The following is a 26,314-nucleotide window of genomic DNA, read 5'->3' as shown; positions in this document are numbered from 1 at the left end:
ACTCAATATTGACTTCTTGTTTATTGAACAATTGAACTGTTTATTGCCTGTTGATATTTAAATTAATCACACTGTTGCTTGAGTGATTTTTCTTACATTTTTCATTAACCTGTCAGGAACTACTCATTTTATTACTGAAATTATAGTAATATAGTGTAATAGCATGAAAGCTAAGATGCAATGACATTCATTTGATGGGGAAATAATTATCCATGTGATCTTAATAAAATATTATATAACATTTAGATTGTTTTTTTTTTCTAACTCACCTGTAGAGCCCTGTCTCAGTTTTTCATTTTTCTTTTTCCTCCACTTCCAGGGCTTGAAGATGCGTCCCAGGCTGGCCAGTTTACTGCTGCGGCGGATGGGGGGAGTTCGGACCCCTGACACAAGACAACCAGAGTGAAGTGCTCTGTGCTGATCCATTACATCTACAACAAAAACACAGACAAGCAAAAACATTCTCAGAGAAGGCTACTACTAAACCTAAAGCCTAACTGTCCACTCCTGATATTAATATCCAGTTGCATCCAGTCCGATTTCAGATTCTGAAAGTTCAGTGTAAATGAACCCTTAATGTTGCGATGTGCATGACATGTATTCCAAACAAAACTTCAGTGCATACGCAGTTGCCGCCTTTAGAGCCTGTGAAAGCCACTGCGGTGATGACAAATCCTGACACACATGTCAGAAGAACTTATTTTTAGTAATAATTAGTAAATATTCAGTCTCTTCCACTAACCAGGTCAAAAGATGTGAGATGAAAACAAACGGTTGCACTTTCGTAAGACGTACACTGCATGTAAACAATGTGAAAACTGAATAGAAAACTGATTCGAGCGTTTATACGCTTCATTTTTGTATCCTGTTGATTGGATTATTTCAGGTCTACACCACCTTTTCCAATCCATTCAAAACTGAATTTATGGTAACACTTTAGATCAGGGAACACATATTCACTATTAACTGAGAGTTTTCTGAACAAACTCCTAATTTGCTGCTTATTAATAGTTAGCAAGGCAAGTTTAGATGTGGGGTGGATTAAGGGATCTAAAATACGGTCATGTAGAATAAGGTATTAATATGTGCTAATAAACAGCCAATGTGCTAGTAATATGCATGCTAATAAGCAGCTGATTAATAGCGAGAATTGGTCCTTGAAATAAAGTGTTACCAAATTCATTCGTTGAGGTGTTTGCGTGAAGGCTTTTCCATTCTATTGATCCATTTGGGTGCATGTGAACATAGCTACTGACAGCATTTTGGATCCCGTTTACACCAGTATTTAGTGTTGCCCACTTGACATCAGACCACCTGAGACGGATGTTAATAACAGCTGCAAAAGGGGCCTGTAAGAGCCAATGATATTCTGTGGGGAGTGAATGGTGTCAACAAGGCCTGTGTCGAATCTCAGGACACATGGGTGAGCATTTGCTGTGCCAACACGATTTGTTTACCAAGGTGGAACAGCATATGGGTCATCTCCCCTAAGGCAAAACATTAGTTTTAATTCAAAATCTAAAGAAACACATGAAAAACTGACCAGAAATGGATCTGTTAGTCTGAAATCTGATAGTTCTGTTGCTATTTACTCAACCTCATGTCATTTGAAACCTGAATGATGTTCTTCCTTCCAAAGAACACAAAAAGAGAAATTGTGAAGAATGTTTATGCTGCTCTTTTCCGTTGAAATTAAAATAAAAAATGACTAAAACAAGATGAAAAACACCAAGAAAAGTTGTTCATTATGTTCCAAGTCTTCTGAAAACATACAATAGCACTGTAAGGAAAAAACTGACAATACTTTCAGTTTTTTCCTTACTCTCGTTTGTGTTTGCACATTTTCAAACATGCTATGTGAAAACAGATGGAACCAGGCTTGATGCTAATTTTTCCAAATGCGATTGGTTTCTTACTAGTCACATGACTTATATGGCAAGTTCAGTGAATAATGATGTACAGAAAGTTAGTTTACAGGTTGCATGGATTACTTTTGTTTTTTGAAAGCTCTTAGTCACTTTATGCTCAATCACATGCAGAAGAGCTCACGTTGGCACATGCCACTGTATTACTCAAATGAAGAGCCACCAGTTTCTTTAAATTTCTGGTGAATCCTGTTCTATGACAAACTGCAGTGGACACAGAGCTGTGCATTATGTCTGTCTCACATGGTCTGCACAGACACCAACACACAAACAATTGACTGTTTTAAAGGGCAGTCCTGGATTACCCACGGAAATCAAGTCAGTCCTGCAGCTCAAAATGCTCCTCGGTTCACTGACAGCTGATGAACTTCAAATCCACACCAACTTCCATACATCAATCTAGCAGACAGGCTGCCAATGGATCAATCTGTCTCAAACCCCATCAAACACATGACTTGACTGCGTCCACAAGACCCTTTGAGTAAGAGTTACCGGGTCCACCGTAATGAGGCAGCGACAGGCCTCTGCAGCGCTGCTGGAGACTCAAACCCTGTGACGGAGCAGGAATAGAAGCATCTCTCCTACACAGTCTGGCTGAGATGGAGAGTTGACACCTCAGGAAGAGTGCAGATGAACCGTGGGCAGCACTGAGAGCTTCTATCTCTGTCTGTTTCTTCCGTTTGTCACACCTAAAACCGCACAAAAATTAAACAACAACATCAACTAACACCTGTTAATATCAGAAGGAATGGTGACGGATGTAAACTAATTTATAATACATTTATATTATAACCAATCCTCTACAATCCTTTCTTTAGATAATATGTGTGCAAAACTCCTATCATTATACTAGATCAGGGGTGTTCAACCTTCATCCCCGATCCAACCAATCAGAGACTTATATGTATATAATATATATAAGTCTCTGATATTTTGGGGTGTGTTCCCCCATAGTACGATGCAACACTGGAAAAAAGGAACTAGCAAGCCAGCTAAAGAACTGGGTGGGCTTTCCAAACGTCAAAAAGAGCTTTATTGCCAAGAATGTTTACACACACAAGGAATTTGTCTGCTTTGAGTGCGGAAGAAATTACAGACAGTGCAGACATACATGATAGTGCACAGTAGAGATTAAATATAACACTAATACAGTCATGGCCAAAAGTTTTGGCAGTGACATAAATTTTGTGTTTTGCAAAGTTTGCTGCTTAAGCTGTTGTGGTGTTCATTCATATTGTTTCTAGATTATTATGTAGAGTGATCAGATGCATTTGAAATAATTGCTAAAAGCTTCATTGGCCAAAAAATTAACTTTTCACACAAAAAAGAAAAACTTCACTGTTTTTTTATCCAGACACAAAATGACCAGCTAACATTAATTGACTAATCATATCAGCAGCACATGTGAAAGTGTAATGAGTATTAGTCAGGTTAATCCCTACCATATTAATTAGATTGTAAGAGCAAACTGATTGCTATAAAAGTAGGGAAGAAGCACTTCCAATCATTGTGTTCTTGTTATCACCAGCAGTGCAGAGCTTGCTCAGGAATGGCAGCAGGTTGGTGTGAGAGCATCTGCATGCACAGTGAGGCCAAGACTTTTTGACAACGGCCTGGTGTCAAGAAGGGCAGCAAAGAAGCCTCTTCTCTCCAAGAAAAACGTCAAGGACAGACTGAAATTCTGCAGGAAGTACAAGGATTGGACAGCAGAAGACTGGTGCAAAGTTATTTTCTCTCATGAAGCTCCCTTCCGACTGTTTGGGACATCTAGAAAATCGATTGTTCGGAGAAGAAAAGGTGAACGCTACCATGAGTCCTGTGTTGTGCCAACATCGAAGCATCCTGAGACCATCCATGTGTGGAGTTGCTTTTCAATCAAGGGAGTGGGCTCTCTCATAATTCTGCCCAAAAACACTGCCATGAATAAAGAATGGTATCAAAACGTTCTGCAAAAGCGACTTCTTCCAACGATCCACAAGCAATTTGGTGATGATCCATGCATTTTCCAGCATGATGGAGCACCATGTCACAAAGCAAAGAAGTGGCTCGAAGATCATTACATTGAAATTTTGAATCTGTGGCCAGGCAACTCCCCGGATCTCAATCCCATAGAGAACCTGTGGTCAGTCCTCAAAAGGCGAGTGGACAAGCAGAAGCCCACAAATTGTGATCAACATGAGAACTAATAAGGCAAGAATGGATCGCCATCAGTCAGGATTTGGCCCAGAAGCTAATATCGAGTCTTCACTAATGAGCTGATGAGTTGAATCAGGTGTGTTTGAATAGGGAGACATCTAAAATGTGCAGTGTTGGGGGTTCTCCAGGACCACGATTGGGAACCACTGCCATAGAGAACCTGTATCTGCAAATACTGAAGCAGCAAACTTTGCAAAACACAAAATTTATGTCACTGCCAAAACTTTTGGCCACGACCGTATAAGAAAAACAGAAAATGTAATCATGCAATATACAGTAAAACAGAAGTAGAACTTATGGTATTGAAGGCCGAACTGAAGTCTACAAACAAGATCCTTGTGTAAGTCCCAGGTCTATCAAGATGTTGAAGAATATAATGCAGTCCCATGATGAGTGCATCATCCACAGACCTGTTTGCTCTGTAGGCAACCTGAAGAGGATCTAGCAAGGGTCCAGTGATGTCCTTCAGGTCCAACACCTGTCTCTCAAATGACTTCATGACCACAGGCGTGAGAGTGACAGGTCTGTAGTCGTTAAGTCCAGTGATTTTGGGTTTTTGGGGACCGGAATGATAGTGGAGTGTTTGAAGCAGGAGGGGACTATACACTGCTCCAGTGATCTGTTGAAGATCTGTGTAAAGATGGGGGCCAGTTGGTCAGCACAGACTTTTAAGGCCGGGACACACCAAGTTGACTTAAAAGAACTAGCGGTAACAAAAGCCAACGGTGAAGCATCTGGACCAAAAAGCTGCACTTGAACACACCGCTCAGACTACAGCCGTCTGCAAACTAACAAGTGCATTCTGCGCCTGCGTGAGAGGAATTAACTGTCTATATCAGCAGCTATCAATAGCATATAGTCATCAATCAAAAGGAGAAACCGAAACAAGGATATACAAGATGCAGATATGAAATGTAAAGCTTGGTGCTTGGTGTGTCCCAGGCTTTAGACAAGCAGTTAAACACCGTCTGGGCCTGAAGCTTTTTTAGTCTTCTGTTTTCAGAAGACCCAGTTCACGTCCTGTACACAGACCTTAAGTGCAGGTTTAATGGTAGGAGAGGGAGGGAGAGGGTTGCAGGGGGGTATTAGTGCAGGGTTTAGTTTAGCTTAGTTTAGTTTAGTTTATTTTCTTATATAGCACATTTCTACTGCCTTCAGTGTGAAGTGCAGATCAGAGAGGGTGGGGGGTGTGAGACTGGGCTTTTCAAACCGGCAGTAAAACACATTCAGATCGTCAACCAGTTGTTGATTCTCCACAGACTGTGGGGCTGGTGCACATGGTGATGTTCCTTAGACCAGTCCATACTGACGCCGGGTCCTTGGCTGAAAACTGCTTTTTTTTTCAGCTTTTCTGAGTAGCTTTTTTAGCCACTCTGATCTCCTTTGTTAGTTCTGGCTGATTATACACTTCTGTAAGCATCCTCTTTGGCATGACGAAGCTGTTTTAGTTTCCCAGTAAACCATGGTTTATCATTGTTGAATGATAGGAATGTCCTGGTAGGAAACGTACATATCCTCACAGAAACTGATATATGAAGTTACAGTCTCTGTGAGCTTATCCAGATTGGTGGCTGCAGCTTCAAAAACACTCCAATAAAAAAAATTAAATTAAAAAAAACAACAACACTAACTATGATCACAAGTTATTTTTACCAAAGTCCCTTTAATGAGGCAGGTCATTTCACTCAGTGGCGATCTTTGAAACGCCTCTCAAACAGCTATTTTAGTCATGCAAGTGCAGCTCCTCCATCTCTTTGAATGGGGAAACATCAAATTTTCCAAAACAGTTCGCCATGCTTATGATTAAATTTCATAGTTAAGATCATCAATGAAATCTGAAAACAACTGTCTCATAAATGGTTTTTATGCTCAACTAACTATGGAAGAAAAATAATGACAAATGTCTTTGAAACAAAAAAGCATGTTGAATTGCACTAACTGAAAAAATAATGCATTAACAGTGCTTGCATTTTAATGCCTTGTATTTTCAGGGTTTGCATTTTTAGGGTCTGAAATTTAACATAGTTGTCTCCTTTGGTAGAGAAAGCTGCTTACATGTGGCTTCACGGGGAAAATGTGTGTGAAATGTTTTGAATTGAAATATCCAAACAACTATGTTAAATTTCAGACCCTAAAAATGCAAACCCTGAAAATACAAGGCATTAAAATGCAAGTACTGTTAATGCAATGCATAATTTTTTTCAGTTTTCAACATGCTTTTTTGTTTCAAAGACATTTATCATTATTTTTCTTCCATAACTAGCGCAGTCGGTTATGGTTAGAGAGTTGGACTTGTAACCCAAAGGTTGTGGATTCGAGTCTCAGGTCCTGCATGAATTGTCGGTGGGGTGAGTGAAAAACCAATGCTCTCTTCCACCCTCAATACCACGACTGAGGTGAGACCCTTGAGCAAGGCACTGAACCCCCAACTGCTCCCCGGTAGCAGCTGCAATATGGCTGCCCACTGCTCTGGGGGTGTGTTCACGGTGTGTGTGTGTGTGTGTGTGTGTGTGTGTGTGTGTGTGTGTGTGTGTGTGTGTGTGTGTGTGTCTGTCTGTCTGTCTGTGTGCACTTGGATGGGTTAAATGCAGAGCACAAATTCCGAGCATGGGTCACCATACTTGGCCACACGTCACTTCACTTCACTATAAAAAGCATATTTTTCAGACTAGACCAGCCAATGCACATGTGCAGCTCTGGGCGTGCGTCTCAGGACGCTGACTGTTCCTATAGCAACCGGAGACTCAAAAAGCAGCTGCAGTGACACAATGACTTCATCAATTAGCGATTGGCTCTTTTGTTTAGAAAGTGGGACTATTCCGCCATATTGTGCATTGCACTCTTCCATTCATTAGTAATATAAGTGCACCCTCTTTATATATCTAAAGTCTTTGTTTTTACCTACTAAGTTGCGTGGTTGGAACTACAGCTCTCGAGCTGTTGTTTGAAGCACAGTTTCTTGTTAGCATAGCATATGGTTTTTAATAGATCATGCTCTTAAGCACAAGCTAACATGCAGTACAATCAATATCTGTCAGATATATACAGTATATATATATATATATATATATATATATATCATTCTACATATTTTAGTTTGTCAAGAGAATGAAAGCTGTGTTTTTAAAGAGTGTGCATGCGTTAATGTGATCTAATAAATAATGCATTGCATCTTTAATTTGCTAATCTTACTTAAGAGCATGATCTATTTAAGTCCAGATCACACTAACTAGAAACTATAAGAGCAGTAGTTTCAACCATACAGCTTTGCGATGCTATATGCAGTAATGGCACAGAGGAAGAATATAGTTGGAATCGTTTTTTTTTTTTTTAATTCCAGCTGATGAATAATAACAACAGCCGATCAGAATCCACCTAACTTTAAAGAGCATTTAAAGTGGCAGATGACAAAACTGCAGCACATGCTTATAATAAACAGAATGTTACAGTCTGTTTGTGTGGACACTAATATAGTTACCGTTCTTGGTGTTAATAAATTAAAAGTAGGCTATTAATAAATTTCAGCATTAATAATAGAAATGCTTGCCTTAGCAGGCACCATTAAATATATAATCAGTAATGTAAAACAAACAATACAATAATTTGATGCTTCATTTAGTGAAAGCTTACAATGAATCATGCATCACACACACCGCTCTATGGTGGATCAGTGCAATCAAAAAAGGGCACAATTTCTGTAGTTTGAAGGCTGATATAAAAAAAAATCGTTGACGAAAATAAAATTGCATTTGTTGTATTTATTATGCCAAGGGTGGTGTGGTTCTTTCTGATGCAGCTAAATATTATCACAGTATGTGGTAAAGCATGGCAGCACGTGGGTGGTGGGATGGATCTCTGTAATATTAGTGATGGAAAGGACCACACTCCCCTTCCAGCTAAGCTCTCCTTTAAAAAAAACAAAAAAAAAACATAACCATAACAAAATCATTTATGTTTGTCGACATTTATTCATGCTGAATGTAGTAGCTAAGATCAACACTGTGCGATGTATCACACTCAACAAACTGCACATTAATGTAATGCATTTATATAAAAGCTCAGCATCACTGCTATCACATGTAACGTTTCAATAGAGAGCAGAGGATGTAATGCAGCGTAGATTTCTCCAAGATGCCGGTGTGGTGCAGTCAGACAGAGCCCAGACGATGTAAAGCAGGTCAGCTGTTCATGTCTTCCTAAATCAGCAGTGCAGAATCCAGGTCAAGCCTTTTAGTTACTGCAGCTAAAACACAACCCAGGGTCAGAGCGCCGTTGCCATGACGACTCCTCTGGATGCTGCAGCTCAGCCCCTCTGAGGCGCAGCATCACTAATGGGGGTTGCTGGGTGGATGGGGAGGCTGTTGCCACGCAGAGCGACTAGAAACCCACGAGAGCCAATCGGAGTTGAGCTCCGCGGAACACACACCAGGCATCCCTCTATTTATAATTTCTAGATGTTGTTATGAAGAATTTATCATGGGATGCTCAGAAGCGACTGGAGAGATGTAGTGCATGTCATTCATATCGAAATATATATATACTGTATATATGCATGGAAAAATGGATGAGTAAACCCCACGTGATGAACCCCCACACGGCTTTCCCTGAATTAGGAAGGTGATCTGGTGTTTTCCGTACTCTCTCTGTACGCTGCTTGAGTGTTTCATAACATCTGCACAAGACCTCTTCTGTTATTAGACTGTGAGAAAATAAATCAATAGGAAGATCTTCAACAGAAGCCAATACAAAAAGACTCTTCCCTTGACCATGAAACCAGGGTGTGAAATAATGGTTGTAGTGGGTTTTTCGACCCCCACACATCTTTATTGTTATTTACAGTAGGCTAACAAGGCACTGATATTTTAGAAGCAACATCTTGGTGAATGTCTGAAGGGTCTTCAGTTGCGATTGCTATAGTTAAAACTCAAATTCTGCACGTTGCTTTGATTCGAAGCATGTCAGATTTAGCATGAATTATGCTTTTGGTGCAAATAATGTAGGCCTAAATGCAAATTTAGAACATATTTGAAATGCTACTTCACACTACATCCAAGCTCAGTCAGTAACTCTCAGAAAAAGAAAAAAATATATATTTTCCTCATGCATAACAAATAAACTGTGATGAATTCAATAGAATAGATGTTCCATAATAAATGCACTTACGTGTCTTTTCAGTAACTTCCCGCAGACGCTCAAGAGTTCAGCACGTTCTGCTGTGTCTGTGTGTGTCACGATCAAAATGTGTGAGAACAAGGACAGCTGGACTTTGAATCTTCCCTGCTTCCATGAACATGACAAAACATTCCTTATCACTGATGAGAAGCGAGCAGTCATTCCCACAGCGCTCCGTCAGCAGAATCACTCACGTGCGCGCAGCATCATCCCGCGCCCTACAATAACCCAGCACCGCGCGAGCGAAAGAGCATTTCATTTCATTAATGTGTGGTTGCATTCTTGCATAAATGCATTATAAAAGCATATGTGCACTATATTCTTCTGAAGCCATAACATGCTTTATGTATCTTTGCAAAAATTATAACTATTTAAAAATATAAGACAAGAGAAAAATGTTGGTTTAGATGGGACATAACATGTAAACCACCCATTAACATGTCACATCTCATAATAGACTGCAATGCAGTCAAGGGCACATGAGTTAACTGGTAAACACTCAGCGGCTCTTTCTCTGGGTTTTTGAAAAGTATTTTCTCTTTCATTACACATCTGGAGTCACATAGGCTTAATTATGAAATCATGTTCAGTACAAAATGAATTGCTTTATTTCACACTCAGATGTCGGCTGCAGCTCCTCAGTGCCAAGACTGCTTGTTTACATCATACTAACGCTATTGAGAGCGTGCTGATGGACATATGACTCCCTGAATTGCTGCAGAGAAAGCAATCATTCTGAATAGAGATTATGGCATTTAAGAGTAGAAATGAGAAATCTGGCTTCAGAAGAAGTTGATTGTCTGCTTGAACATCTTCTTTTGTGTCTCACAGAAAAAGAAAAAATATAATTTTGGGTGTCCAACTGTCCCTTTAAATGACCATCATAACATCACCAACACAGCTACATTATTATAGCAAATAACAGTATGTTGAACATCCAAGAGAGCAGATGAGAGGCTGATGGCGTACAGGAAAATGTCAAGAGGTTTGTTTGCTTCCATCTCTTCATGAGCCTTCATTGGCTTGCTAACAAATTGGCAACACAAACTAGGTCATGATGTAAAATTGATTAGTTGTGGTCCAATTTTTTAAATGTTTCATCACATTGATCTGTGTACATAATTACCACATAATGGGAGTCCCCCATGGATCGAGACTCCTCTGGACTGAGCATTTAATGTTTGTTTATTGTGACAGCAGCTCAGAATCTAATTCTCTTCTTGATTTCACATCGTTCAGAGCTAATATGAACACTGACAAGGATGAAGTGAAGTTAACTAGCGTCTGAAGACTGTAGCGGTAAGTAACGTCGCATTAAAGAGAGAAAGTATCTCTGAGGACTTGTAATGGAGATCAGTCAATATTTAGAAATATTGTATTACAGACACAATCGATTGCGGTCGGTGCAGCATAAATGCTGTTTAAAGTTTTCAGTGGTTGTCGGGCTCATGGGAATGGAGTCAACAACATCAGAGTAGATGTCTGGCATGAATCAAAGCATCAGGCGTATGCAAAAGAATATATCTACTGTCACAGAACTGCAGAGTGCTTTATGATTGATTTTTCTGTGCTAAAACCACACTTTGACCATTTAGAATACAAAATATTTATGGCCCAGGACTGTCAGCAGACACACAACAGCAATAGTGTTTACATTTAGCATTAAATATGCATCGGCACTGAGTTCAGCATTTCTTTCAGGCCTTGGGAATTCAGTCATGCTGAACTTTAGAGACTGAAGGGATGAATATGGAAGAATGTGATTTGCCTCGACTCACACAGGATGCCAGACTGTGACTTTGTTTCGTTCTGTATCAATAGTTCATTCCCTTTGAAACACGCCTTTGAGCAACTTCCACAGAAGTGTTTTTTGTTTGTTTTTTTCCAGAAAGCTATTGACAGCATATCGACTCAATTAATGCACAAAGAAAAATAAATGTATATGAATGTGCCCATGGAAGTAATTTTCAACACAAAATGTTGCCATCAAAGGGGCGCAGCACAGCAGAAAAAGGTTTTGTGTTTGTGTAGAGGTATGTCTGAAAGCGTTGAGTCATCCAGCATCATTTCCCAAGCTTAACTCTGCAGCAAAACAGCCTCATGTGTGCTTGTTTGTCTTGAATGTTTTTGAGTGGGAGGCTTATTGTTATTTTTAATCATAGAGACAGGAAATATAGGGAGGAAAGTGAGCGCGACTTTAACTAATCATGGATTTATAGGGTATACAGTAGCACAGTGGTGTTACAAACAATTAATTTGATTGTTATTACCGGTAATTAAATTTGCTTATATGATATGCTACTGTTCAAAAGTTTGGGGTCAGTAATATTTTTTATTCATCAAGGATGCATTAAATTGATCAAATGTGACAGTACAGACACTGATAATGTTACAAAAGATTTCTATTTCAAATAAATGCTGTTCTTTTGAACTTCAACAAGGAAACACGGTTTCCACAAAAATATTGGGCAGCACAACATTTTCAGCATTGATAATAATCAGAAATGTTTCTTGAGCAGCATATTAGAAGGATTTCTGAAGATCATGTGACACTGAAGACTGGAGGAATGATGCTGAAAATTCAGCTGCGCATCACAGGAATAAATTGCACATTTTAAATATATTTCAACAGTAAACAGTTATTTAAATTGAAATAATATTTCACAACGTTACTGTTTTTACTGTATTTTTAATCAAATAAATGCAGCTTTTGTGAGCAGAAGAAACTTCTTTCAAAAACATTTAATCGATCCTAAACTTTTGAATGGTAATCTTTTATATTTAAATGTTTAATTAAACAATAATATTTATGAGTTATATTATTTATTATATTATAACAATACTTAAAAAAATCTTCAAAGCATACATCTTAAATCATGCTCATAAAAAGACATGTATTCCACCGCCACCAGTAACCAGAGGCTCAATAGTCTCGTATGTGGTAATGAGAAAGATCATGTGGGATTCCTCTGAGACGGATAAAACAGCCACAGGTTTGGAAAGTAGCCAGCTCTATGACAGTGAGCCTTACAGCAGTCTGAGGTGAGCATGAGAATGACTAATGACTAATGCATCATTCACTTCCACAGGGCTAAATGTTCTCCATCTCTCCTGAGCAGCACAGACGCCTCACAGAGAAAGAGAACAGCAGTTACAAAACTGCACTTATGAAACCGGTATATGCCACTGCAGTGCTGTGCTTCAGCAAACCACTAATACACAGATGCATCAAAACTGAAACGTCTGATTGTGACAATGTCTCAAATATGGCATGGAAATAATTCATTCTATGTCTTCTGTGAATATGTTTAAACTCCGTTCCACACAGCTTGCTTGAAGTGCACACGACACATTTTGACTGCAGAAGGATTTAGTTATAAACATGCTGCAGCTACTGGACACCACAGTAAAAGTAATGAAATCCAAGCAGTTTGTGAGGCAAACAACTGCTGTCGTGACCATAATGCAAGTAGCCATTCAGCAGCTAAATGATGTGCGGATGTCTTATAGGGTTGCCAGACTCTGCAGAGGAAAACAAGGAACACTCTCAGTTTTTCTTGTTAGGAAACTATGAGAAACTCTCCATTTAATTACAGCACATCTGAGACGTACACGACTGACTATATTGTAAACAAAAATGAAAAGCTACCCAGAGTGTAGAAATGAAAGAGCAGATGAAAGTCTAATTATGTGACATATGCATTTGAGATCCAATCAATGTTTGATCCAATCTATGGTTTCGGGAAACACTGAATTAATGGACTATGTTGGTGACAATGAAATCTGCGACCATACTGGCTAACAACACTTGAAAAAGCCATAGTGGTCAACCACTTGTGAAAAAGAAGTGAGCTTAGCACGTATAGTGCATTTGTAGTGTGCATCAATTCTTTAGAGTATGTTAAAAAAAAAAGCCTGTACTTGCAGATAATATAATATTAATGAAATAAAAGGCCACTTAATTGTGTATAAAGAGAGTCACTTTCATGCCTGTTCCTTAACACACTTAAGTACACTTTTAAAAAGTGTGCTTTGTAATAAAGTCAATGTAAAAGTTTGACTTTAAAATACATTTAAAATCATGTCTTAATAATCTTTTGTTGTGCTTGTTGTACACTTATTTTGATGTGTTGACGAACATACTAAAGCGCAACTAAATTCATAGCATGTACTAAATTGCAGCTTCATCATGTGTTCGTCAAATGTGTAACTACAAATATATTTAAATACATTACATTCAAACTAGAAATGACATTGAAGTATATTTTAGTTTATCATAAATGCTTAGGAGTACATTCAGAAGTACTGTTCAAAGACAGTACAATTATGAATTTACATATAAAGATGCACTTAAGTGTAATGTAATGTAAGTCCTACTTGAGTGGGTCAAAAAAAACCTCTTAATAATTGCATTTAATATAAACTTTAACTATTATACATTTTCATTTAAATGTAAATCACATTCAGTTAATTGTCTAAAAACATTACATTCAGTTCGCACTTAAGCATATTATTTTAAAGTAGATTATTTCCATAATAAATAATCTTTTTAAAAGTATGCAATAGTTTACTTCTTTTTCACAAGAGTAATCGAGTTTGAAAACGTTTACTCTGCAAAACATTGAAATAATCAGTCATATTTTCAAAGTGGATTTTGCTGTTGCCTGGAAGGATGAAAATCCTGATTTCTTGAGACCATAAAAATCTCTTAGTTATATATGTTGTTGTTTTTCAACAGTCTCTAAATGAGAGCACAATCAGAGGGGCCTGACGATGAGTCCTGATTCATGACCTCTCTGAGTGTGTTGTTTTTCTCTCAATCGCTCGTTCTCGCGCTTGCTTTGATGTGTGGGAGAGCGGCAGCTACATCCGTCCTGCTGGGCATCAGCATGCTGCCCTAATTACCGCCCAAAATTAGGGAAAAGCTCTCCATTCCACATGCAAAACATCCTACATTTTCATGCTGTATGGCTTAACATATTCATTACAATATTTTATTCTCTGATTGGCATGTTGAGATCTAGGCAACATATTATTTAGGAGGCGTCTTAGAGAGCAAGATCGTACATTTTGAGGAATATCGGGTGGGTGTGTTTTTTCAATGTGCGTATTTTGGTGTTATTCAGTTCTGCAAGCATTTAGGTCAATGTGTGCATCATTCATAAAGACACTTGCAGCAGTCAGGAGTGCATGGTTGATGGCTCTTAACTGCACTCCCTTAGGGCCATTTCAAATTAGCATGGCATGGAAATAAAAAAGTGTAACATAGGATTGAACGACATATGGGGCTCCCTGTGGAGGTCAGTAAACCCAACCCCCAAACACACATGACCGTATGGGATATTCTGTGGTTCACAACTGGTTTGAATTCAGGACCCAATACAGGAACAACATTGTAAACACAGATAGCCTTAAAATGAGACTCTGTGGAGTATGAATGAATTAATGAATAGTAGAACAGTATTGATGACCATTAATTTATTTACCACAACATCCATCAGATGACTTTGGAAGAATTGGAATATAGTGCGCAAGTCATATAGATACTTTTATTCTTTTTTGGGGTGCTTTTGCATCCATTTTTGGAGCAAGTGTTCAAACACTTCAGTCCGCATTATAATTACATGGAAATGTGCAATAAAGAATTTCTTTTTTTTCTCTTTTTTTTTTTTTGTTCCACCCAATAAAGTAAAATACAAAGTGAGGGTGAGTAAATAATCACAGAATTTCACATTTTTGGCTGAAATATTCGTCTTTAGATTTAGTTTGCATTATTTTGTTCATGGCTTTCACAGTTTAGGCCCTGTCACTGAATGTTTGAATGGATGCACAGACTTCAACATCAACAGCATAAGAGATCAAAAGCATCTTCTCCTCTTTTTTGTGATAAGCCTGTTTATTTTGCTATCCTGCCTATTAATTATTATAAAGTTGCTTTTTATTGTTTGCACTGAACTGTTTTTTTCCCTGTAGTCTGCAATCTTTAAGGAAAAACTTAAAATGTACTCCCCCTCAGGCCATAATAACACTTCCTCCAGTGAAAAAGTGCATCTCCTGTTGTCTCTCATGTCAAAATCCACCCACATATGTGTTTAGAGCTGTTTTGGCTTGTAAACGGTGCTTGATCTGTGCAGATTTCTCTCCTGATTCAGAACAGATGACTTTTTCATCAGAGGAAGCGTTATTATGGATAGAGGACTTGTATTTTATGTGAAAGCAAAGGTTTAAAGTTAAAAAACGTCTTAATGCTGTATTAGTTTCAGCTTTTGTCTTCTCCAGATGTTAACTGATGGACTGGAGTGCTGTGGATTACTTGTGGATTATTGTGATGTTTTTATCAGCTGTTTGGACCCTCATTCTAACGGCACCCATTCACTGTAATGCTAAGCTTCTCCAAATCTGCTCCCATGAACAAATAAACACATCTGCATCTTTGATGGCCTGAGGCTGAGCAAATTTTCATTTCTGGGTGAATTATTCCTTTAAAAGAACAAACTGGCACCCCACTTTTCCATCTTGACCCATTGTTCTGGTTTGTTTTGCATCCTTTGGTTTATGCTGAATGGTGTGCATGCCAGTCTTTTCCCGCCGTCTCGTTTCTCAAGAGCTGTTATCCTCTGCAGTGAATGGGTGCCGTCAGAATAACTGTTTTGGACTGTTTTGTCTTGTGCCGATTTCTCTCCTGATTCAGAACAGATGACTTTTTCATCAGAGGAAGCGTTATTATGGATAGAGGACTTGTATTTTATGTGAAAGCAAAGGTTTAAAGTTAAAAAACGTCTTAATGCTGTATTAGTTTCAGCTTTTGTCTTCTCCAGATGTTAACTGATGGACTGGAGTGCTGTGGATTACTTGTGGATTATTGTGATGTTTTTATCAACTGTTTGGACCCTCATTCTAACGGCACCCATTCACTGTAATGCTAAGCTTCTCCAAATCTGCTCCCATGAACAAATAAACACATCTGCATCTTTGATGGCCTGAGGCTGAGCAAATTTTCATTTCTGGGTGAATTATTCCTTTAAAAGAACAAACTGGCACCCCACTTTTCCATCTTGACCCATTGTTCTGGTTTGTTTTGCATCCTTTGGTTTATGCTGAATGGTGTGCATGCCAGTCTTTTCCCGCCGTCTCGTTTCTCAAGAGCTGTTGGCGTCTGAGCTAATCTGCTCTCTGGCGGCGTGTGCAAATGTCGATTTAATGAAGTGTGGAGCGTCTTGAGTGATGGCTACAGTTCATAATCTCTCTGCTCTCTCAAGCCTGCTTTTGCGAGCTGGTCAGAGCAGAAACAAACACTCCCACTTTCTCTTTCAAGCTCCAGCTATCTTCAATCAGAGGTCCCGCCTTCCGCTGTCACTCATCCAAACCATCCAATGGGAGTGAGGTGTGTCAGGGCCCTGGGAACATCATAATTCTGCCCGTCGTGGTGCTCAGCTTGGGAAGTCGGGGAAAGCTCTGCCTGGTACTGTGTGGGAGGGGAACCGAGTCAAATCGGAGTTTGACTACAAGCATGTGTATTCGGTTTTACAAACGCTGCTGTCAGTGTGACAGATTACAACTAGTCCTGAGCGAACTCAGTGGAGAATAGAGCCCTGAAAGAGCACACAGTGTGATGCACCTAAAGCTCGGACTTTCAACAGGCATTTACTTCACCCTACGAAGACCAAAATAATAATCAAAAGGAAGTAAAGACATTTGCTTCAGATCATATTCAACTAGTGTGATGGGCTGCAAAGTTTCTTAGCATTCTGGTGTTTTAGGATTAGTATTGACTAATTAAAGTTGTCATCATTTGTGAATATTCTTGTTCTCCTCATTTGAATTGTATTACATTTCAGTAGTACAGTTTGTCCATATTTTACCCAGCGCTGAGTTGTATTTAACCCAGCATTGTTTAGAGTGTACAGATGCGCTCACACTAATGACGATAACTATAAAGATAACGATAACAATAATTAGCATCCACGCGGTTGTCGGATGGAGTAGAATAGAGCGCTTTTTAAAACTTTACAGTTACAGTTCACATTATAGTTATCATGCTTGGTGTAAACGGGCCATCTATTTTCCAAACCGCTTGTCCTATGTAGGGTCACGGGGAGATTTTTCAAAATATGAATCAATAATTGACCATTCAAAATAACAAACTATAAATAATATAATCAATTAACTATATAATAAAAAAAGTATTTGGGATGTCTGATAAGAACTAATTAATATAAAAAATATCAAAAGGACTTCTATGTAAAACATGGGTAACACTTTATTTCGATAGTCCACTTTAGACATTCTATTAACAGTAAGTAACTTTGCAACTACATGTCAACTAGCAGTTAGTAGAGTATTAGTAGACTGTCTGCTTAATATCTTCTAACACTTTCTTTGTCAACATTCTACTAACCCTAAACCTACCCTTAACGGTCTACTCTGAGAGTTAGTAGACATGTAGTTGCAAATTAATGAGAATTAGTTGACATGTAGTTGACATGTAGTTAGAAAGTTACTTATAGTTAGTAGAATGTCTAAAGTGGACTATCGAAATAAAGTGTAACCAAAACATGTCATGTTGAATTAATTTGGTAAACATATAACCTTTTATGAAAAAGATATAGTTTTAACTGATTCAATACGAAAATGTGTCAGTGGAGTGACTGTTTATTTTAGTTTACTTTTAATTAGGTGAAACAGCATGCAACACCAATACAGAGCGTTCCAGATTTAATATAACAAAGCAGGTTTAATACAATATTGATCGAGTTTCTTTTTTTTTGTGTGAAATTTGAATGAATTTTCAACACAATTCTACACCAAAAAATGGAGTAGGATTTACTTTGAAACAATTTTCACTCAGAAATGTCTAACACATTTCACAAATGATTACAAGGAAACGGCAAGTGACACATTTATTTAGACGTGAAATCAGTCTGAAATGATATTTTCTTGTAAAATATACTCCGATAATCTTTAGTTTTATTTACAACCTTAAAAAATCCTTTTACCGTGTAGAATGACCCAGCTCTAATGCTGCATTTCAACACTGGTACTGTATGGCTCTGTCCCTCAACGCTCCGCACATACACAGTGAAACTGAAGGTCACTTAAGACTGATGGGTCATCGGTGACCTTGAGCAGAACTTGCCCAAAGCGCAGCACACCGTAACCCCCTGCTGTCGGCCAGGTGGCCACGTAACAATTGCCTCGACATCGTATGCTAGTCACAGACCGACCGCAGTGACACTGGATGGGAACCAAAAGCGCTTGCAATCCCCCACAAGCCACCAGATCTGACTCATTCCTCAGCAGTCTGAGCATACAGTCTATTGTTTTGGGATGTACTAAGGACTTCTATGGACTTCCACAGCGTAAACAAACTTGAATAACCGTTGTCTCAGCAGTAATGAGTCTTCCACAGAGGCTGTGTAGATCCATTTGGCAGGGCCTTTCGTCTCTTAACCTCCCTCTTTAGCACCATTTTCTCAGTCCCCAGGGGAACATGCAGGCAGGTGCCTTTTTATAGACCTCCTACTTTTTCTGGCACTTCCCAGCATGCCTCAAATAATGTCATAGGACTCTCATTTATTAATGTCCCGTCTCCTATACACAGCTTTAAGAACAGAGGTCAGAACACATTATAATGCAAACAGGACAGTGGATACAGAGTCCTTGCAGTAAAGTCCTTATCACAAATTACACCCAGACAGGGTGATCAGGACCCCGATGCCATGTGAGGACAACTTGTATCCTCCTGAAGGAATGGTTAATTACCCGATAAATAAATGCATGGACATGAAATGTTGATTTGAGTCTAGTGTTGGGAATCAACCCGAAAAAACGAAACCTCTGAATGGACTATGGCCAAGACAGTGCACAAGGAGTACTTCCTTAAAAAAGCTGCCACTCATTTCATTTAATCGCGATCTCACAAATTTCCGTTATAATCGATGAATCTCTTTACTCTGCACAATTATTCTCTTATTAACATCGTGTCTACACTTTGTTTATTATGATGAGAGGATTCGCGAGGTTGTACAACTCAGAAGTCAGCACTGAACAAAACTGCGGCATTTTGAACAGTGAGTGGATTCTGAATTAAAACACCTCTGATTGGCCATTGCGTTCAAGAATAAGATAAGAATAAGATAATGCCCAGATAGCAAGAGGTCTGTTAAAGATGGCTTCATCTGGAAAGCATCTGCTGTGTACAAAAGAACTTTCCCAAAGCGCAGCCCACCGTAACCCCTGCTGTCGGCCAGGTGGTCACCTAACAATTGCCTCGACATCGTGACACTGGATGAGAACCAAACACGCTTGTAATCCCCTCACAAGCTACCAGAACTGCCTTATTCCTCAGAAGTCTGAGCATACAGTCTTGTTTTGGGATGCACTAAGGACTTCTATGGGTTTCCACAGTGTAAACAAACTCGATTAATTGTTGTCTCAGCAGTGCTGAGACTTCCACAGAGGCTGTGTAGAAATGCTGTACTCCTGCAGATCCATTTGGCAGAGCCTCTCGTCTCTTAACCTCCCTCTTTAGCACCATTTTCTCAGTCCCCAGGGGAACATGCAGGCAGGTGCCTTTTTATAGACCTCCTACTTTTTCTGGCACTTCCCAGCATGCCTCAAATAATGTCATAGGACTCTCATTTATTAATGTCCCGTCTCCTATACACAGCTTTAAGAACAGAGGTCAGAACACATTATAATGCAAACAGGACAGTGGATACAGAGTCCTTGCAGTAAAGTCCTTATCACAAATTACACCCAGACAGGGTGATCAGGACCCCGATGCCATGTGAGGACAACTTGTATCCTCCTGAAGGAATGGTTAATTACCCGATAAATAAATGCATGGACATGAAATGTTGATTTGAGTCTAGTGTTGGGAATCAACCCGAAAAAACGAAACCTCTGAATGGACTATGGCCAAGACAGTGCACAAGGAGTACTTCCTTAAAAAAGCTGCCACTCATTTCATTTAATCGCGATCTCACAAATTTCCGTTATAATCGATGAATCTCTTTACTCTGCACAATTATTCTCTTATTAACATCGTGTCTACACTTTGTTTATTATGATGAGAGGATTCGCGAGGTTGTACAACTCAGAAGTCAGCACTGAACAAAACTGCGGCATTTTGAACAGTGAGTGGATTCTGAATTAAAACACCTCTGATTGGCCATTGCGTTCAAGAATAAGATAAGAATAAGATAATGCCCAGATAGCAAGAGGTCTGTTAAAGATGGCTTCATCTGGAAAGCATCTGCTGTGTACAAACATCTGATAGACGTCTGTAAGATGTCAGTTTTACATACATTATAAATCATAAACATCTTAAATACATCTTCTAGACGTCTATTTGACATCTGATAGGAAACTTCCTATAGACGTAAAAATTACGTCTTGCAGATGTAAATGCAGACGTCAAATAGACGTCTCTGTGATGTATGTGTGCTATCAGGGCACTGATTAATAGAATAATCAGACACAACTCATTTCATTTTTTTTTTCTATTAATCAGTGTCAGAACCATTAAAGTAGTAATTTTCTGTATTTTATTTTTGTTAAAAACTGAAAAATGAATGGATGCAAAAGTACACGGACCGTACACGACCCAATTCATTACTATTTTGCGTTTTGATGAACTGCAAATTTGTGTGAATTCATACAATCTCATTTGTATGTTTATATGCTTTTTTTTTTTTTTGCTTTCGTCACACTGATTTTCATTTGCGTACAAATTCATACAAAATTGCCATCTCGTAAAATAGATGCGTTTCTCATTAGACTGGGTTGGTGGAAATGGAATCGGAACCAGATTTGTGTAATTCGTTAAGATTCCCATTACCATCTTACCCATGCACTACTATAATTGCTTTTGATTTCTAACTCACTCATGTCTCTGCTTAAAATCCTCTTAATTTATGAGAAGTTCACAGATCCAATGATTTCAGTCAACCCAAAATTCCCTAGAGAATGGACACTAAAACCGGGAAATCAGTTATGCAAATTAAGCAAAGTTCAAATTTATCTTTTACAAAGTTAAAGAAACAAACAACAGCTGACCAGGCCCACATAAAATCTGTGTCTGTAAGCAGAACTCCACAGAAAGCTCCTCAGACTTCAGCAGAATTAGAACGCAACTCGTTCACAATGTTTTACACATTCCCTCTCCCTTACATCTTCAATATTGAACTATCTGGGCTGATTTGATAGTACTTTCAGACGGTTTGAAGGAAATGGAGCTGGCAGGTCTGTAACAGCTCTGCCTGTGTCGTCCTCAACCTCAGCAGTGCGCTTACGTCTCTTTGAAGAGCTCCCTCCTGCATGCTCTGGATTAATCACCGCTCTGAATATTCACTGCAAAAATCCTACAACGGCTAAATATAGATGGCTGATTAATAAAACATGAATACAAATGAGGTGGGGGGTCTTAATCTAATAGTCCTAAAATCAGTGGAACATTTAAGAGTCTCATCCAATGAAAATAAGGGAGAATCATGGGTAGTCTTTGATGTACACGCAAAACTGATCCAATAGGGTCCTGTCGATTAGAGGAGGAGGATAATCCAGCTCAAGACACCCTTGGAGCCACTCTGGGGACAAAGAGACTGATCTGTGACCAGCTCCCCCATCCCAAACACTAACCATCTGCAGACTTCAAATGGGGCTAAACTGATCTAAGATCAGTATGGAGGAAAAATATCAGGAAGATTTTTACACTTTCTGTAGAAAACATGAGTGGTGATTGTTCATGCAAAAATTTCCAGTGCACTGATCACGTGTTTGCCAGGGGTTTGCTGTGTGGTTTTCCGAGGTGTTCTGAGTTGTATAGTGTGTTGCTATTTTATTTCTTTTTTTTTTACCAGCAAAGTCAAAAATGTCCACCCCAAGTCTCTGTGATATTCTGTAGTCCCTAAATATGATTCAAGAAATAAATATATAAATGATAAAATAAATGATAAATGAAAATCTATTTTGTTGTCTGGCAGGTGAAAAATACAGTCACAAAAAAGCAAACCTCGCCTCAACAAGCCACATGATTTGAAGTATTCATGTCCTGGTCAAGCAGTCTAAGTTATGTGTTTAAGTATTATACTTAAGGCCAAAGTATACTTCAGTTTTTACACGTACGCGAGGTCGCACGTGCGCATTGACTTGGTTTTGCAGTAATCAGTTGTTCCACAAGGTGGCAACACTGGCCCGGGCTGTTGTTTCACAGTAGAAAACGAAACCAAAGAGACAGAACTACAACAAAACAGCAGAAACTGTAACAACAACAGACGGCTGCATTGACAAGCGCTTGTGTAAGAGGGTTATGAGACAGCAGCAACTTTAGTTTACTAGAGTACACATAAATTTTTATCGCTCATGACTTTCTAGAGCACATGTGTCGATCGCCTGCATTTGCCTACACCTCAAATGGACTATACTTTGAAAGGCTACGCATACAAATGTGCAAAAAAAAAAAAAGAAGTATACTTGGACCCTTAAAGTTAGGGGTCTTTAAAAATCTCCAACCCTATCAGCCTAAAACACAAACACTAAAACACAGCTATATATAAATAAGCTGAAATGTGTTGGGTGCTAAAGAGCACTGCAATGATAATCTTCACAGGTGAACACAAGTTTTATGAATATTGAAGCCTAAAAACAATTGGCAGAAGTAAAAAGCTAAATGTACGCTATGAACTACACCATGGTCACATGGCTTCAACGTTACCATAAAAAATTACAACTATTAACACAATGAGGCTGTGAAAGCGACTAGTGAGTAGATGAGTTTACCTGTTTGGCGTGATGATGTTTAATGTCCTTGACCTCAGGACGATGGCACCGGAAGTGCTAAACCGTTTGTGGGTTTTGGCCTACAACAATACATCACCCCTGCAGCACTCTATTACATACACAGATCATTACAAGATAATCAATCTGAGACATGTGCATGTCAGTGGAAATTACAGTTCATGGCCTGTAAATGTTGCTTCAGCAGCTGACGAGTCAGTCTCTACATCCTGTCCAGTGAACTACACACAGCTACAACATTAAAAGACCCTTCAGTGGCCTGCTGCTACCCACCACAGTGTGGAGGAAGGGCTCTTAATACTCCACAATTGGGAGAACGAGTGGCTAACAAGTCAATGTTTAGCTAGTGTGGGCTACATCTGTGCAGATAGATTCCCTCTTCAACCCTAAACAATCTGTGCGACCATTCAGCTCTGCATCGCTGTCTGTTTGGACCGTAATACGTAAATGTGGCCCAAACATTCATGCATCTGCTGCACAGCTGATGCTCTCTCTTGTCCTCTCTTCAGCGTTCCTCCTGTACAGTATCTGTTTATCTCTGTCTTTTCGAATGAGGGCTTTGGCTCTGTTTCTCAAGTGCAGGCTCAAGAGGCGAGATCAAAGCTGCAGTGGGTGTGCTGCAGGGATGAAAGGCTTTGTTCTCACCAGTGGAAGAGACGAGAAGGCTTGGCCAGTGGCATCACTGCCATGTCGCATTTTGTTATGCAGCATGCTGCCAATATTCTGATGTGCACTGAGATGTGATTATATGGACTGGTGTGCATTTAAAGGGAAGAAATCTTCTCATCTTCTGAAAAAGCACATATTGTCCAGTACTTTGGGACAGTATTTTCATGGTCTTGGTCTTGTCCAGTCACTACAGATACATTTTATGGTCTGTGCTGACTGGTGTATATGATTGGCTCTGAATCGTCCTCTTTTTGACTCAGACACGACCTACTCAGAATGAGCTTGTCTCAACTACAACACTGTTAACAAGTGCTGGTTGGAGTGCCACAACACTGAGCATCGCTGAGCTGCCTGTCAAATACTGTGTGCCTTTGAGGAGTTTTGAGGAGTCTCTTGTTAGTATGGTCATGTGGTCGCCATGATTTTGCCAAGTAAGACATGTTCCTGGATCAACATTATTGTCCAAAAATATAGACTTAACCCAATCCCTACCCCTAAACCTAACCCTACCCATAATTTATTCCTAAAATCAGTGGGAAATGATAGCTGATTAACAAGGGTGTAGAAGCACCTAATCCTGATTGTAAGCCTAAAACAGATATTTCCTGAAAAGTTATCTCTCAATTCTGATTGGTTGATTGAAATGATGTTCCAGGATCAACAAGGATGTTGATCCAGGAACATGTTGTACCTGGTGAAATCACGCTCACCGTGGTCATGTGGTGTGTTCAAGTCCTTCTGGCAAGGTCTTATTTACGAGAATTTACAAAATCTCTATGGTCGGAGCAATGCAATACCAAAAATTAAGCAAGATCAACTCTACTTCTTCAAAATAATGAATAAAGAAAGTGCACCGTGAGTGTCTTTGCTTTTTTTATGCTTTTATTTAGTTTATGAAGGTGCTGCAAATTCAGTCATTATATGTTCTATCATAATTGTACGATACTATGTGACTTAGCTAGTTTTATTGTAAATGAAAAATTTATAATTTCTATATATAATAATTTCAGCAAATTTACCATCAAAACAGATGCTGCATTTATTGTGTTCTGCATATTTTCTCGTTCACACTTTTTGTAAGCTTTATATTCATCTGACTTGTAAATATGTTTTTTTTTTTCAACGTGACTTGAACACACCAATAGTGTCATGCAGCCAGTTTGTAAAGTTTGGGCCATTTTTGCAGCTTATTAAGGCCAAGAAATGCCCACTTTGACAGGAAGAGACTGTTTGACATGTAAACCGACAAACCTGACTTTGTTTTGCTTTTCTCTTTAGAAGGCATTGAGGGGCTGGATTATCAAAAATGCAAAAATACAAAATAATTACACAGCATAATTTCTGCTTGTATATATAGTTTCATCGCCGCTAAATGTAAAATAAAACTCTGAGTATCTTTTAAAGATTTACATTTTGCTTTATTCAAAGCACTTCACTGTGCATTCAAGGCATAGATTTATCAGTATACGTGTTCTTGGCATTGCAAGCCATGCTGTACACTGTAAAAGTAAAAATGTGCAGTTTGACTTTTAAAAACAGCTTTTGTTGGTGTAACTTCATTAGGTTGATTCAGTCGCACTGAATAATACTTTTGACTTCAACAGAACCAGTGTATTTAGGTGTTTCCACATGAATGTTAGGTTATGTAATAAAACATGTTTTACACCAGCTGAGTCCCAGAAGTTAATTAATGGCGATTTGAAATATGTGTACTTCTAGCACAACAAAAGATTAATAAAACATGATGATTTATTGTACTTTACAGACTTTTTTTTACATTACTACAAAGTGCACTTTTTAAAAGTATGTTTTCCTTAAATGTGTTTAAAAAAGTGTACTTGTGAAAGTGGTGTTTAATTTAAGTAATATCACATTTTCTACGAGTACATTTTTCATTTTAAGATTTGAAGGGCACTACAATTGCACAATAAGGCAGTAATGTTAAGTTCAGTGTAACACATTACAAATAGTGCGAATTACGTAATCAGATTACTTACAGAGTAAGAAGCAAAGCAATGCATTACCTTCAAATTTACAAGAAAACATCTGTTACTTTTTCAAATAAGTTTCTTTGTTTTCCCATTTATTGACTGCCAGCTCTCCTGTCCCGTGTTGAGAGGAATTAGGAGTGATGTGCAGAGACAGAGGCACTTCATTCAGACTGAGGCTTATTCATTTCACTTTTGGTGTGAAAGGGCCTTTACAGTTGCCAAAAATATAACTTTTGGGTTTTTTTGTTATTAGAAATAAATAAGCAAACCCAGCTCAGGTGGCAAAAGTAATACAATGCAATGCAATACAATTAGTTGATTTTTTTTTTTAATGGAGTAGCACGGTTTTATCATCCATTACTTTAAAGGGGTCATATGATGTTGCTAAAAAGAACATTATTTTGTGTATTTGGTGTAATGAAATGTGTTTATGCGGTTTAAAGTAAAAAAACCCACATTATTTTCCACATACTGTACATTATTGTTTCTCCTCTATGCCCCGCCTTTCTGAAACGCGTCGATTTTTACAAAACTCATCGGTCTGAAAAACGAGGTGTGCTC

General features: G+C 38.7%; 1 protein-coding gene across 2 annotated transcripts in view; it reads right to left on the bottom strand.

Annotated features, from left to right (window-relative positions):
- The window catches only part of LOC107722000 (phosphatase and actin regulator 3-like), a 56,931-nt gene that overhangs the window by 28,695 nt on the left and 1,922 nt on the right, over positions 1 to 26,314 (bottom strand). For both annotated transcript variants that reach the window (XM_016530234.1, XM_016530233.1), the window contains exon 2: positions 270 to 431. In XM_016530234.1, coding sequence (XP_016385720.1) covers positions 270 to 431 — 162 coding nt within the window. The remainder of the gene's footprint in view (positions 1 to 269; positions 432 to 26,314) is intronic.

The sequence above is a fragment of the Sinocyclocheilus rhinocerous genome, unplaced genomic scaffold (assembly GCF_001515625.1).
Source record: "Sinocyclocheilus rhinocerous isolate Xijiao unplaced genomic scaffold, SAMN03320098_v1.1 scaffold5048, whole genome shotgun sequence".
NCBI classification, from domain to species: Eukaryota; Metazoa; Chordata; class Actinopteri; order Cypriniformes; family Cyprinidae; genus Sinocyclocheilus; species Sinocyclocheilus rhinocerous.
The sequence above is the reverse complement of the archived record's forward strand: the minus strand, read 5'-3'. Positions and strand labels throughout refer to the sequence as shown.